This window comes from Coffea arabica, chromosome 11e, assembly GCF_036785885.1.
Source record: "Coffea arabica cultivar ET-39 chromosome 11e, Coffea Arabica ET-39 HiFi, whole genome shotgun sequence".
NCBI classification, from domain to species: domain Eukaryota; kingdom Viridiplantae; phylum Streptophyta; class Magnoliopsida; order Gentianales; family Rubiaceae; genus Coffea; species Coffea arabica.
In genome coordinates, this window is record NC_092331.1 from 22,718,854 (window position 1) to 22,735,315 (window position 16,462).

The following is a 16,462-nucleotide window of genomic DNA, read 5'->3' on the forward strand; positions in this document are numbered from 1 at the left end:
ATAAATAATCGATTCACTGAACGATAGCATGTACCACACCGATTCGGGTGGGAGGTACCTCTCATGTCATTTCAGAACCATAAACCTTTCTAAGTCGATTGGAGCGACGTCTCATCGACTACTGGGCGAAGTATGTACCACACCGATTCGGGTGGGAGATACCTCTCATGTCGACTCAGAATCATAAACAAAGTATAAGTCGATTGGAGCGATATCTCATCGACCACTGAGTGATAGTATGTACCACACCGATCCGGGTGGGAGGTGCCTCTCATGTCGCCTCAGAACTGTAACACATAATCGATTCCCTGAGCAATAGCATGTACCACACCAATTCGGGTGGGAGGTACCTCTCATGTCGACTCAGAACCATAAATGGAGGTATTGAATTGAATTTGGGCAAAGCAATTGGAAATTAGCTCCTAAGAGCTCCTGCATCCTACTCAAGTGTATTTTATTATGAATTGTAAATTACTTGAATGTTATAGCTTTCACTATTGTGTAAGTATTATTGTTATTTGAATTACGTGTTTTGCATATTTTCTCGGCCTCACTAACAGGAGCTGAAATGGAAGGAATTATGGAGAGGTCGACTTGATGACTCTTTTGATTAAAATTTTGAATGTATTCGTTTAGACAACTTTTGGATACTGGATATTTTGGGAATGTAAGATATTTTTGGTAGCTTATGATGTAAGCCTTGAACGATTATTAAGGAATTGACCTTCCTTTCACTACAAGAAAACTGACTTTTCACGACGCCAGAAATATGCTGCAAAAAGTCCAAAAACCGCCGCGAAAACCTTTTTGCGGCACAAATGCGACGGAATTAAATTGTGTCACAAAAGTAGCCGTTACAAAAGAAAACAACACAATTTTTCAACATGTCGCATGCATTTGCATCACTCTACTTGCGGCACAAAAAATGCGCTACAAAATGTCCACAATGTCATGCGACAAAAACTTGCGTCGCAAAAAAGTCACCAATATAAAGACCAGAAATCAAATTTTTCATGGTACAATAATTATCATGCTCAAATATCCTAAAATCGAATATTATAACAAAATATAGTTCCACAATACACTAGAATAAAGTACCATACATTGTTTTAGTCAAATTCTACAATTGTTCGCTCCAATTACAAGATGTTTCATATATTCCAAAATGTGCTTGTCTTCAAAAGTACAACACTTCATCATACATCTCTCAAAAACATCTTCATATCTCCCAATCCGCATGCTTCCAATGTACCATCAAGTCTAGGGCTGCAAAGTGTATTCTATTAGTCCCCTGCTCATATAACCCCAACCCATTAAGCATGAAGAAAACGTTAATATAACAATAGATACTGAAACGGAATTTGTAATTCAACCTTTTCACAGACACTGAAAATTAAGACCACTTCTACTACATTATGTCCCATAAATAGCTGGCTAAATCTTAACAAAAACAGCTCGTCTTCCCAATCATACAAATACTCAATGGAAAACTTGACAGAATAGAGTTATTTCCAGAAACTTTTCCAGTACCTCAAGCAAGTCGTTTGCAAGTAGTCCGGCTCCTTTTCTTCTTTGTATGATGGTTCTGGTATAACAAAAGACTAGTCAATTAAATATCAACAAGCAGCTCATGCACAAATAGTCATCAACAAGGAAGTCATGCACAATTCAATATCAACAAGGAACTCAGCAAAATTGGTCTTCTATAGAAGGACCAACTCAAAGTACGCATACTATACCTCAAGAATATCAGCAATTGAAGAAACTTTTTTATTCATTTCACACTTGTTTATTTCAGCATCATTTGTTCCAACTTCCTTGTACATTTCAGCATCATTTGTTCCAACTTCCCTGTTCATTCTATCACCAACCTGTTACATTATCAACAAAGTGTGAAGAAAAGAAAATCAGGCCATAGCTGCTGATATTTCAGAGAGTTTGAACACAAAATCGAATTGTATGAATTAATATACAACCTCTAATGAGTCCGAAATTTGAGATTGTTTTGCTGCATTCATTTCTCTTCTTTGGAGTGATGCCAAGTCACATGTGGATGCCCTCTGGAAGAACAAAGATCAATAGTAACTAAAGCAATAAAAAAATTAGAAAAACTATAATATTTAACAAAATAGTTATCCCAAACCATTCTTGCTTCAAATTGAGCAATCAACTCCTCCTTAAAATCTGCCAATTTCGAATTCATTTCTTCTCGTAGTTCACCACGTATGATTTCCACTTTCTCATTCACTGCATCGTCAAATGCTTTCTTTTGTCCATCATTCATGTTATCTGACATCCTATACACGTCTTTTGGAGTCGCACCTACCCCATAAGTTCGAAGACGACCTGGTTTTTCAGGTCCAAGAATATTTTCATAGAGTATATCTTTCACAAAATTATCATCCCTGGATGTCTCTGGCAGTTTTTGTATTTCCTCATTCATAGTTGCCTAAATTGAAAAACAGACAGAAGAAAGAATTATTTATGAAGTAAAACCAATAAAAAGTGACTAAAAGCTATTCTTACAATTGTTTGTGAAGTCAACTCATCCATTTGTTTTCCTTGTCTTGAATGAATAAAAACGTCTAGTTTCGAAGGCTCTTTTCCAGTTTTAATCCGAAGCTGCCACATATTCAATGTACAAACTAAAGTGTTAATATTTCTAAATAAGACTATGTTCCAGAAAAAATTGCTAGAAACATAAGCATTAGAATTTAATATACCTCTTCCCTGAGGTTCACATGATCTTTTCGCCCTGTTCGATGTGGCATCTTTTGTTTTTTTCGATTCTTGCTATTAATCTTTCTTTGCTTCTAATTATGTACAAAACAGAAAAAGGTAGTTAACAACACATCAAAATCATAATAGCACTAGAATTTAATTCAAAAGCAAAAGAGATGTGACAATAAATACATGCCTTGACATCTTCTGAGCTCCAATAATCAACCAAAATAGGCCATTGATCCTCCTCAACTCTTGCAGGACAGTGTGCTAATAGCCATGACCTGTGCCTCCTATAAGGAGTGAAATACATGCTCTTGACTTTTGATTTCCAATTTCTCCACAATTTGCTGACCCTTATCATTTGTACTTTCTTGCATGTATCATCAATATTTGTATTTCTCAATCAAAAATTACAAAACAAAATTTTAAACATTCACAAGCTACAAGATTGTATGAAATAAAAAGAAAAAAAATGTTGCTAACTTTGATAGTGAGTCAAAATACCTTAATATCTTCCCAAAATCTCTCCTTAGATCCTTCAGGCATGGCCCTCCAATCTGTGTACGTGAGTGGTAATTTATTACCATCCTTTACTAAGATTCCTACTTGACTTATATACTGTGTAGCATTAGGACCAATTACTTGGCCCCGTGCATTCCAAACTAACTCCAATTTCTTTCCACCACCCCAACCAGCACTTCGTCTGGCTAGTCCTCTACCACTATTGTCTCCTGTGTACAAAAAACACATACACATACAAAAGAAGAAATTGTGATTCATATAATTTTTTTTATGAATATTATACAAAGCTTATAATAAGGAATGCTAGACTCAAAACTATTTGTGGTAATCTTTTCTTTTCCAACCGACCTTCTTCACTAGAATCATCATCATCAAAAGTACCATCAAAGACATCCTCTATGTCTTCTGAATCATATGAAGAACCTGATCCAACTTCAGAATCATTGTTATCAAAGGAATCTGGTTGCTCACGATGGTCTACTAGTGGTTGAGAATGAAAGCCTTGACGGATATGTGAATTAGGATGGGAATTTAGTTGAGAATCAGCCTTGGAGTTCAACTGATGTGAATTGGCTTTAGAGTTGAACTGAGAAGCAGCAATAAAGCTAGAAGCTGAGTTTGAATTTGAATTGGAGTCATGTGATTTCGCTTGACAATTAGGTCGAGAAACAGAGTTTGAGCTAGATGTAGGGTCTATGCGTATTCCAGGCATTGCCCCAATGAACTTATGTGCTGGAGGCTTTGAATAATGACTGGGGCAAGTCTGATAAGATTGAGAGCTTGACTGTAGTGCAGGGTTCAAACTATTAGTGGACTCAATATGCGCTCCGGACATTGGCCCAACAACTTTGCGGGGCCCCTTCTTACTTGGTGCCATGGAAAACCTATAAAAGCAGCTTCTGATTTTTGAAGGCAAAGTTAAGTAAGATGATTAATTTTGAAGGCAAAGAGAGTGTTGTATCATCTTACTTTTGGAGTTTAAGTTTCTAAAATCTGCAAACACAAAGAACATATACATATTAAGGAACTATAACCCAATGAAACCAACATTACCAACTTGCTAATATGAATATAAGGAATCATAAATTGAACATAAGGTAAATCCAGCATTACCAACCTGCTAAAAAAAGAAGTAGAATGCAGGTTATCAAGGAGACTAATATGAACATAAGGAATTATAAATTGACATCCAAGGCAGTGAAAATGATCCCACAATTAATATTTTTCATACTAATCAGTAACTTCATCTAATATTGGCATATCTAAACTTCATATAACAAATTGTTAGGATTATATTCCAAAATTAGAGTCAATCATCAGCCTTGTCTCCTTGTTGGGCTTTATCAAAAAAATCATCATCATCACTTGTATCATCAATCAAATTGTCAATCCCAAGATTATCCTCATCAGAGAAGAATCCATCATCAACTTCAGCAACGTGTGCCTTGGATTTTGTAGTTTGTGCATCAAGTATAACTCCATCAACACCTTCCCTAACCCATGAAACATTACTATCCTCAGAATTATTGTTATTAACATGTTGCCAAGCAGAATGCTCATCCTGGATATCTTCACATATGTTAATTTCTGGATCAATAATGAAAAGATCTCGAGGGGTCATCTTGACAACTATATTCCATTCAGGTTCCAATGCATCCCGAACATACCAAGCTTGCTGTGCTTGAGAGGCCAGGATGAAAGGCTCATCATTCTTCGTGTTTTGCTTGTACAATATATGATCAAAGTTAACAAGTGTGAAGTTGTGTTCATCTTGTTTCATTCCAGTGACATTATCAACCCAATCACACTTGAACATCACAAATTTAATGTCATTTGAGTATCTCAACTCAACAATATCCACTAAGACCCCATAGTATTCTAAAATTCCAGATATAGGGTTCTTATCCTTTGTACTAGCGAAACTATTGGCACTAGCATTCACAAATACACCACTATTTTGAGTTTTCCTTCTCATCTCACGCTTCTTAATATGGAAACGAAAACCATTAACAATGTAACCAGAATAGCTTTTTACCCACTTATCAGGACCAGCAGCCAAATAAGCAATTTCTTTATAATAATCATGGCAACTATTAGATTTTTCCAAATCTGCAACCTACAAGTTTTGAACAAAAACTGTTATTGTATGTTAACTGTAGAGAATATTAAATATATGAAAATGAATTTAAAACTTACATGCTTCTTAAACCACTTGTAAAATGTTTCACTATGAATTTTCTCCCTTTCATAGTTTGACATGCGTGGTTTTTCCAGTTTTAGCAAATGCTTATGGTCCCTACATTAGTCATTAAATACTTTAATGAAAGCAATAATTCATGAGTTATTGATTAAGTTTGATAAACTGTGAACTTACCTGCGAAAAGGATCAACAGTTTCAAGATTTCCAAGAACATAACGATGAGCTTGAACCCAAGAGACATCATCTAAATAGATGACCTCTTCTTTTCCTAAGGGACGGCCAATCTGTCTATTTAAATATTCACCTTCATAGTTCCTAGGTGGGCGATTCAACTTTGATTCAATATTGTCCAAGTACATGGAACAGAATGTCATACATTCTTCCGCCAAGTAGCCCTCTGCTATTGAACCTTCAGGGTGACTTCGACTCCGTACATAATTTTTCAAAGTACACAGATACCTATGCATAGAATTTATATTAATATCGGTGGTGATTTTTCAATGTACATAGATTAAGTTGATAATCTTTTACCTCTCAATAGGATACATAGACCGAAATTGAAATGGTCCACCAAGTTTCGCCTCTTCAGGCAAGTGAACAAGCAAATGCTCCATGATGTTTGCTTCATGCACATCCATGAGGGTAAATTATATGGCACTAAAATCACTGGCCAGGTGCTGTATTTATTGTTCATTGCTTTGAATGGGTTAAATCCATCCGCTGCAAGTCCAACACGAACATTGCGAGGATCACTAGCAAAGCTTGGGTGCCGGTCATTAAAATGCTTCCAAGCTAAAGAGTCTGCCGGATGCCTCAATTTACCATCCTTGATGCGCTCCTCTTCATGCCATCTCATTAATGAAGCAGTCTTTGATGACATGAACAGCCTTTGGAGACGTGGTTTCAAAGGAAAATAGCGAACAAGCTTTGCTGGAACTTTGTTAGCTTGTTCACTTGAATCATCGGATTGTTTTACAATTTGCTTATACCTAGGAGTTCCACACTTTCTGCAAAAGGTTTCATGTTCTGTCTCCTTCCAATAAATCAAGCAATCATTGGGGCATGCATGAATTTTATGGTAGCTAAGACCCAAGTCTTTAACAATTTTCCAAGCGTCACGATAAGAGCTTGGAAATAATTCATTCTCAGGAAAAACTTCCTTGAGAAGCTCCAGTAATATTGTCATTGAGTTGTTGCTCCATCGACAAAGAGACTTGACATGCAACAACTTGATGACAAATGATAGAAGAGTAAAATTTTTACATCCAGGGTATAACTCTGTTTCGGCATGCTTCAGCAACTTAAAAAACTTATTAGTCTCTTCATCACAGGCTCCTCTAAGTTCTTCTAAATTTATGTTAGAATTCTCTTCAAGTGTTCTTCCAAGTGTTTCGTGTATCAATTCATTCATGTCATCATTTTCAATGCGCCTAAACACTCCATTGTTCATATTTTCTTGATTGAAGTCCCATGGATCTTCACCATGATAAATCCAATTTGTATAAGTGGTCAAAAACCCCTTCATTGTTACATGTGCACGCACAGTTTCTTCCTTTCTTCGTTCTGAGTTTTTACATCGCCTACATGGGCAATATATTCTACTCCCAACCTCTTTCTTTTTGTAGGCAAATTTAAGGAAGTCACTCAGACACTTTTCAAAGTACGGATTATTGACTCGGTCTTCAATAAAGATCCAAGACCTATCATCCATTCTACAAGAAACAAGATTGAGAAGGCAAGAAAAAGAGACCATATAAACAGAATTGAAAAATAGCAAATTTATTAACATGCAAGAAAAATAAAAAATAAAGTGCAGCATGTGCATCCCAGTTTGCTATGCTCATAGTGGAATGCGATGTTAACAGTTAACCCAACTTCTCAATGCCAAAAGAATGTGGTGAATTTATGTCAATATGCAAACCAGTGTTCTGTTTACAAGAAAAAGAAACATAGATAAATCAGGGGAGCTAGATTGTCTTACAAATTCCTAATTGCAACTTGGTAGAACATTTAATTGCTAGCAAGCTACAATTGCTAGGCAGATGATGGTTATGGGCAATTCAGATAGTTAGATTGCTGTTCAACTATGTACAAGAACTTATCTACTTTTATTTGTTCACCACTTATAATAATGGCATTTTCAAACCTCATTATACTTTTCTGCAATTCAGGAAATATGATCTCTCCCAGCAACAAAAAATGAGATAATACACACTGAAAGACAAACACACATGCATAACTGAAGTAACTAAAAGACAATTTTAAGTCCAGTAATTGTCCTTTCAATAAAATCTATAATGACCACAGATATGGGTGCATCTGAGCAAGATATATTCATCGCATGAATCTTTTAAAAGTTAAGGTCACAGATAAAGTCTTCAGATGAGAAAATACAGCCAAAGGATGAAACAGCAAGGTTCCCTACTAGGGATACCAGCATTTCTCAATAGATAATAGGGGTCAGAAGTTATAGCCATCATAAAGTACACAATCTGTGGATGTTAAACAGCAAGTCAAAATGCAGATGCCAACAATTAATGGCAAAAGAAAAACTGAAAAGTTAAATCATGTATCTATTAAAATGAGCTCACGGACATATAAACAAGGAAAACATATATTACCCATCAACTAGAATGAAGGATGCAGATTCATAATCCGCATTACATTAAATTACAAGAAACACTTACATGAACACACCAATATCAACGAACAGGGGCTGTAGTGGGGCAGACTCTTCTAGTTGCCGCGAGACCTAATTTTTGAAGTCAATGACTCAAATGGTTGGGTCAATTTGTTCGAGCTTTCAGCTGTAGGAATTTCGACAACTGTGGTTGACAAAATTCAGAATCAACAGAGGACCAATTACTTTGCCCAATCAAATTAGGGTTTTGTGCCAAATCTTATTAACCGAAATTCAGAGAAGAGTGCAGGTCACAAAGACATACGAGGGAAAAAACATAGAAATCGAAAATCATATGGAAGAATTTTTACCTTTTTCTCTGTAATAGTGATGGCGTAAGAGCTTTTGATTTCTGCTATATTTGAAGCAGAGATGGTGAAAAAATTGACAAACTCTTATCCGAGCTGCGTACTGCAGTGGTTTTGGATGAGCGGAAGAATTCGGTCTATGTATCTGACCTATAACAGTTTGAAGAATTCGGTCCACCAAGATAAGTTTGAAGAATTCGATCTTTGGAGAGTTAAGATCTGAATATTGTGAGGTGGGTAATATACGACGTACGGAGTTAAGATCTGAATATTGGTTCAAAAAAGGATGTTTTCTGTCTTTAGCAAGTCAAGGCTATCTTATGCCAATCACAGAAAGTGATTACAATGTCCTCCTCACGTGGTCAGAATTTATTCTTCAGTCTTTAAGCATTACACGACCCGGAACAAAAGATCAAGAAAAAGACACTTAACCTTTCCAAGTGCCCTTTTATGGGTTTTATTAAAACTATGTCGTTTTTATGTAAAAATTAGAAACCGTTGTGAAATTTGCAGCACAAATTGAAATTTGCTGCTTATTTACCGCACTTTATCCTTGTGCCACAGCAAAGCGTTGCAAAAAGCCCGTTTTCTTGTAGTGTTTGTATCTTCGACCTTTAGTATCGTTTGGTCATTCTTAAGTTTGAATTGAATTTGTATCGAGTCCTGGCAAGAGTTGAGCAGGCGTTTCGTGGATACCCTTGGATTCGCCCTTGGGAGAAGTGGAGGCGTCACCGGAACCGCAGCAAAAGGAACCTATCAATTGAAGGATATATGAATATTAGAATTTATTAATCTGTGTATTATTTATACGTGAAAAATTTGGCAAAAAAAAGGGGTAGATTTTTTCTCACCAAAGAGACTCTAGAGAACAAGGTGTAAAGACTCAGAGGCTTCTTCTTGCAGTTCATAAGGCAGAGGAGCCAGCACCATGCACTCATAAATACGTCTATTCCATGTTTTTGATTTCGTAAGTCACTGGAAAAAGTACAGGCTAAGTGAATAGAAAACCTATTTCTTTTCATAACTGGAATAAGGGGAAAATCACATCTACCTTGTATATAAGAAAGGAGCAAGGTTTAGTGTTTTCCTTTCCTTATGCCATGTGGCTTCTTAATTATCTGACAAGTGGCAACGTAAAATGTTTCTTGCAAATTGTCTAAAGCTTTCTCTTGTCCGAAGCCTTGTATTTCTTTCTTTTGGCATGCAACCGTTCCTTTCTCAATTCTCATTAATGCTCCCCTTATTTTTTTTCCCAGGCTTCTTAATTCTCTGACAAGTTGACCGAAGCTTTTTCCTTGCAACTTGACCGAAGCCTTTTCCTTCTTTTGGCATTCCACTGTTTCTTTCTCAGTCAGATTGCCATTGAAACCTTTTCCTCCTTTCTCTTTACCACATGCTACGCACCTATTCTGAGCAAGTCCAATTCCAAATGCCTATACTACCAAACCCAGCAGGTCAGCAACCCTCTTGAAGCATGTAAAAAGTTTGGATTTTTTCATGATTTGGGAGATGGGCTTTGTGAGTTTCTTCTTCAAGCCAGTGGGTCAACTGCTACTTCTGCAGACGCTTGATTTGCTGATCACTCATATGGTGTTTGTACTTCAGAGGAGGAAAATTGGGAGCAGGTGAACTACTTAACCCATTTCTGTATCAATTTCATGTTGCCCAATTGTTGGACACTCACGTGATAATTGTACTTTAAAGGAGTGAAATTGGGATTTTTTGTTAGATTAGGTATGGCATTCTACTCTCATCAACTTTGCTATTCAATTTTCCGCTCAAATCATGCTTTCTATTCAATTTTCAGCAGCCGTACGATTATGATGAGAAATATCTATTTAGATGTGATTTTTCCCTTATTCCAGTTATGATAAGAAATAGGTTTCCTATTCACTTAGCCTGTACTTTTTCCAGTGACTTACGAAATCAAAAACATGGAATAGACGTATTTATGAGTGCATGGTGCTGGCTCCTCTGCCTTATGAATTGCAAGAAGAAGCCTCCGAGTCTTTACACCTTATTCTCTAGAGTCTCTTTGGTGAGAAAAAATCTTCCTTTTTTTTTTGCCAAATTTTCCACGTGTAAATAATACACAGATTAATAAATTCTAATATTCATATATGCTTCAATTGATAGGTTCCTTTTGCTGCGATTCCTCCAAGGAATTCTTTAGCTTGAAGGTCAGTTTGTTGTCTTTCTTCAATCTATGAACAGCTTTTCTTCACCTATGTGACTATATTTTCATAAGTAAAATTTCACCTTTCCCTTTTCTTTTTAGTAGTTTTTCTTCAGTTTCTGCTTCATTTATTTTAAGTTTATTGGTGCTATTTGTTTTGTGTGATCCTTTGTGAAACAAATGATTGCTTATTTGAGCAGGTGATTTTGTTAATATTGACAGTTATACTTTTTCTGCAAACAAAGCACAATAAATAAAGGAGAAAATTGGTAAAACCTTAAAGCTTGATGAATACATTCTTCATCATCCACTCCAAACTCCAGTGGTTGATGACATTTTTAAGAGTCCAATGAGCCTGTTGATGACTACAACCCTTTGGTAATCTTCTTTTGTGTCCTGTTGCAACCCTTTGACAATTGTGCTGCTGCAACCCGTTCAGCTACCCATTCACCTAAAAATACAAACCAAAAATGAAGATACCAATCCAGCTCCCAATTCAATAATCCTTATTTTGAAATTTGGTGAATTCCTGAAACAATATATTATTAATGGCATACCTATAAAAAGGAGAGATCCATTTGCTGATATTATTCTGGGTAACTAAGCTGTCCTATTGGTTTGTATATAATCAATGTTCTATCAAATAGTCAAATTGCTATATACACTAGAAAAAAGATTGTAGTAATGGGCATCAATAACAGATTTTGTGAACCAAAGTCATTAGCAACCTCCTGCTACTGGTGCTTTTGTCTTTAATCACAATGAAGTTATGCAGAATCTAAGTTAGTTTTTCTTACAATATACATATCTGATATATATGTGACCTGTTGTTGTTCTAAATAAGGAATGGGAGTGATTATCTAATTTTTAGAGAACTTTAAGGTGGCAAAGCTTGTTTAATGATCTAAGTGCCTATTGGTTAAGCAACTTAAGACTTTGTACTTGTTGTTTCTAATTGATTACTTAGTGTGTGACTTGTTTGTTGTTTCGTTTAGTCTAGGCTTGTCTAGGGCAATGAAAAGGCTGATGGTTACTTCTTAAGGATATTGTATGTAGAGCATTCTTCGGTTGTTATTCATTGTAGCCCTTTTAGGCTTTATATGACTATCAGTTAAGTAACTTAGGTTATTGTGCCTGTTTTACCCCAAGTTGCATGTGATATGCTTGCTATTTTGTTTAATCTAGACGCAATGTGTTCACTGATTACAACTTTATGTGACGCCCGAAAGGAAAATAAACAAAAAATTTTGGTGGAAGGTGAGGATCAAATCCGGCCGCAAATCCGGCCAGTTATTGGCAGGATTGCCGGCCGGATTGTTGGTGCATTTTGAAAAAAATGGGATTTCGTTCTGCCTTGAATCCAGCCGGATTGTGACATGGCATGGTCGGCAGCCAGGTTTGACTGGCTGTTTTCTTCATTCTTATCTTGCTTTTGGCTGAAAATATCTTCATTTCTTTCCTTTGCCTGGCCGAGCTTCAAGAGGGAGAGAAGAGAGAAAGAAAACTCCAACTTCATTCTTCCATTTCTTGCTTACATTTTGAGATTTCACAGATGGTTTTGGAAACCACTCCATACAAATGTGTGTTTAGGAGGTTTAAAGCTTTTGGTGGAGTGATCTTTGAAAGGGAAGCTATAAGTTGCTAGCTTTCTTGAGTTATGAGGTAAGTTGCTTGGAAAATTCCTAAGGCGGAATCAAATTCCGGTTTTAGGGTTTACTTTGGGGCTTTCTTATTGTGGGTTCCTGAGCTCTTAATTGGTTAAGATTGAAGGGGGTATTATGACCCTTATTAAGAGTGTGTAATACCCTATAATGTATATGTGCAATTGTGGTTGATGGTTATGGATTTGGTGAATGTTTGTAGGTTGGAAAAATAAAGAAAATAAGGGGAAATGCTGTCCGATTTTTGAGAGTGGTTGATTGCTTTGATTTTGTGATCTGGGGCTTGGACTTGCGTAAGGCAATGATATATGATGGATGGTTCCTGAGCCATGGTTGGTGAGTGACCCCAAACTATTTCCAAAGCTACTTATGAACTGTATCTTGCATTATTTACTCAATTGCATATCATGTGTGGTTGCATGTGAGTTAATGACATGATTTGGCTTCAATGAGTTCTTGGGAAGTCTTGTGCTAAACACCAACGTCTCCATCACTGTTTACTTGAAGCAAATGGCTTCCTATCACTGTCTCACTGTTTCACTGTTACTGGATCAATTTGAGCGTTGGATGTTTAAGTACAATGATTTCACTGACTCACAAGAGCAATAAACGTATATTTGATTACTGATTCATGACATCATTGAAATGAACTATTGTGAAACTTATTTGATTACTGATTTTACTGGTTACTTGTTGAGCTTCTAGTTCACCCCAAAAATATTTTATGTCCCCTCCACAGGGCTCGAGGCAAAGGAAGCGCTTGTATTACGTTATTTGTGGGACTGGATGGCATATATCTTGTATAGTTTAGATTTGGATTCATTTTGTGTAATAGTTGGGCTAGTGTGACTGTTTGGAATTGAAACGAATGTATGTGAAAGTTCCACACTTGGGAACTAGTTTTCACTTCGCTTAATATGTAATTCATGGAGGATTTAATGTATTATTTGAGATGTATCTTGTAAGTTATTTGAACTCTGTAGTGAGTGAGTGAGTCCTGGCGAGAGTTGGGCAGGCGGTCCGCCGAACCCTTTGGTTCGCCTTAGGGGGAGGTGGGGCTGTCACACTTTATAGTGCAGCAGTTCATATAGCAAACTAATGCAAGAATTAACATTTACTGTTTTCCTTTGCCCCTTTTGTCTATGTTCTTTTCCTGATATTTCTTTTTCCTTGTTTTTTGTTGCTTGGATAATCTACACTTCATCCTAGACGCAAAGCTTTGTACGTTTCCCTCTTTGATTTATTGTTACTGTTGCAAGGATGTCTAATACTTCAATCTGACTTTTACAAAAAAAAAAAACTATGGTTAGCTATATTGACTCCTTAGTTCGTGATTTTTTATGCTTTTGTTATTAGACTTTGGTGGCTCTATATGCTCTTTTGCTTTAAACTCTACTTAGTCATATGTCCAGTTGGTTTTACCTTTATTCTGTAGTTTTTTTCTGTTCATTTGATTGTCTAATATTGTTTGAGTAAGAGTATATAAACAACCGTATAATATAGAGTAATTACATGGTTGGCTAAATAGTGATCGACATATCTGATGGTCAGCCATTACCTTAGAGAAGTTCTTTTAGCTATTTTATCATGTCTGCCTTGATGGACTAGCATCCTTCTTTTCTTATATATTTTTTCATAAATGGGGATTCTGAGAATGCTACTGGTATTCCTCCATTTGAGGTGACTGAAAAATATGGATAAAGTTAGTTATAGAAAACAAGCTATTCAAAGATGGAGGCAAAAACGGTTAGATAGGCTGTCGCGACTTCGTGGTCTGGGACCCTCGAATGTAATTAATGTGTCTCATTTGCTTCCTATAGGCCTAAATAACAGCCAACTATCTATGAGCATATAACTTCCATTTCGAGAAAATCAATTTCTTACTATAAGAAATAATGGAAGCCAAAAAATTATGAGATGTAGAAGCAAAAATTCCCAAAGAGATGGCTTGCTTCACTCCATATCTCTGGAATCACATCAATCATTTCTTCTTAGACATCCGAATTTTCATTCTATCCTGCTAGCCAATTCAAATGACACAGAAGCATCCATGAATACGTCATTTGGATTTGCAGCACTTGAGTCTTCCAGCATAGACTATAACAAAGAGGATCCTCTTACATTAGAAGCTCAAATATCTCAGATGCATTGTATACATGAAACAGAGCAAATAGAAGCTGAAAATGCTAGCTGCTCTAGGTTTGTGACTCACTCTATTTAGTCTGGCATGCCTCATCCTGTGAGCCCAGCTACTCTGCTGTTTACAAGTTCAAATATGGTGCATTCATTGGTCAATGCACCATCTGAACTCTTGGCAACAAAAAATCCTGTTTCAGCAAATAATAGAAGGCAGAGATCTGTGATACTAAAATATAAAAGGTGCCAAAAAAAAAAGACATCTGAACGTGCGCCTGCCAAACCTCAACTTCATCTTTCTTCAATTGTTGACATCCCTGCAGTGGATATTGTGCAACCAGAATCAATTCAATATGAATCTACAGGTTCTTTACTTAATCACCCCCATTAATATGCTATTAAAGTCAAACCAACTCATACAGTTTCATACCAGCATTTTTCCCATATCATTATTTTCACTAATTTCTGCATATTTTCCAAGTTAACCATTTTAAATTTTTGTAAAAGTATATGACTTCTATTCAATGACAACCAAAACAGGTCCATAACATAAAAAATATTATGTGATTATATTTTAAACTCATTTTGTCTTTTAAATCCATTTTCATAAACTTCAGTTTCCTATGAATTCAATCTTAAAATTAAATCAATTACTCTAACTTATCATTTTATAAACTATAAAATTAATTTTATAAATTTTTCATGCCTTTTCACATTTAGAATAGTTCCCTTGACTATTGCAATTATTATCCTTTTACAAACAGTTTTTTCCAGACCTTTAGTATGCCATGAAAAACTTTAACCTTAGATAAACCTTTCACATAAACATAAACCTTTAACCTCCTACACCTTAGCTTTTTTGTTTAACTTATACAATATTCTATCCAGTTTCGGTAGCAAACACTTAAGGAATAGATAGAGACATACCCCAATCAAGCCAAGTAAAGCCTAAGAGAAGGCGTACAAGTTTTGTAAACTATTTAATATCTTACTAGCTTCAGTTTTTTAATTTCTACTGCCCTGCACTACACAAAATGAATAACTAAATATCTTTTTCTTGTCGATTATAGCAAGGATGCCAAAAATAGGTCGGGAGGTCTTAAATCACATTCCTACTGCTGCCGATCTACTTCCTCGCCAACCAAACTGCCCCTATTGTGGTGCAAAAAAATTTGCTCATGAAACAGCAAATTTTTGTTGTTCTAATGGGGATGTTATTTTAGCCAGCAATTCAATCCCAACTGTTCTAAAAGAACTTCTTACCTCATCATCTGAGGAAGCTCAACTGTTTAGGACCTGTATTAGAACAATTAATAACACATTTGCTTTCACTTCCTTTGGAGTAAAATGTGATAAAAATTTGGCTAAGAGAAATAAAGGCATTCATACTTTTAGAGTGCAAGGTCAGGTTTATGATTTCATCAATGATTTAGAGACCTCAAAAAATTTGCAGTTCTATATTCATGATAGTGAAAATGAATTAGCAAATCGATTAGATGCCTACCCAAGATTAACTGAGAGTATTCTCCAAAAAACCATGAATGTCATGCAGCAAAATCCCTATGCTAGATTCTTTCGCGCCTTAAGAGAGGTTCATAACCTTGATACTTATCGCATTGTTTTACGAACACATCCTGGTTTAGACCAAAGAGTATTCAATAAGCCTACAGTGTCTCAAGTTGCTACTTTATGGGTAGAAAGAGAACAAAATGGAGAAACAAGCCGTCGAGATATTCGAGTGTACACCCATGGTGGTCATTCACACAATATCCAATATTACTATGGCTGTTATGACCCTCTCCAATACCTTCTTTTGCTTCCTTTTGGTGAATCTGATTGGCATCAAGGGATTAAAAAATAAGGAAAAAAGGTGCACAAAAAAAGACTAGGAAAAGAGATGCTCAAATTTCTATTTCTCCAATGAATGCTTCTACTGCTGAAGAGTTAATACAAATGGAACAAGATTGTAAGTAGAATAAATCTTTTCCACCTGCGTTCTGTTAATTTTAGCATGCCAGCCTCATTAACCTTTTTTCTAAATTCCTTCAACCAGTA

The 16,462-nt window shown here is 36.0% G+C and overlaps 2 protein-coding genes and 1 long non-coding RNA gene across 3 annotated transcripts; all 3 read right to left on the bottom strand.

The window, feature by feature from the left end:
• Window positions 1-1,031: 1,031 nt before the first annotated feature.
• On the bottom strand, window positions 1,032-2,832 carry LOC140021076 (uncharacterized). Its single transcript, XM_072071807.1, has 7 exons — window positions 2,724-2,832; window positions 2,527-2,622; window positions 2,144-2,449; window positions 1,977-2,060; window positions 1,740-1,871; window positions 1,531-1,585; window positions 1,032-1,266 (listed from the first exon to the last, which is right to left on the bottom strand). The coding sequence occupies exons 1-6, from the start codon at window positions 2,769-2,771 to the stop codon at window positions 1,532-1,534; spliced, it is 720 nt and encodes a 239-aa protein (XP_071927908.1). The 5' UTR covers window positions 2,772-2,832; the 3' UTR covers window positions 1,032-1,266; window position 1,531.
• Window positions 2,833-3,228: 396 nt separating this feature from the next.
• LOC140020997 (uncharacterized) lies at window positions 3,229-3,674 on the bottom strand. The gene is made up of 2 exons (XR_011824954.1): window positions 3,595-3,674; window positions 3,229-3,455 (listed from the first exon to the last, which is right to left on the bottom strand). It is a non-coding gene; the product is annotated as an uncharacterized lncRNA (long non-coding RNA).
• An 881-nt stretch (window positions 3,675-4,555) lies between these two features.
• On the bottom strand, window positions 4,556-7,157 carry LOC140021232 (uncharacterized). The gene is made up of 5 exons (XM_072071998.1): window positions 6,182-7,157; window positions 5,978-6,068; window positions 5,621-5,905; window positions 5,443-5,542; window positions 4,556-5,362 (listed from the first exon to the last, which is right to left on the bottom strand). Exons 1-5 carry the CDS (start codon window positions 7,155-7,157, stop codon window positions 4,556-4,558), a joined length of 2,259 nt encoding a protein of 752 aa, XP_071928099.1.
• Between the last annotated feature and the right edge of the window lie 9,305 nt (window positions 7,158-16,462).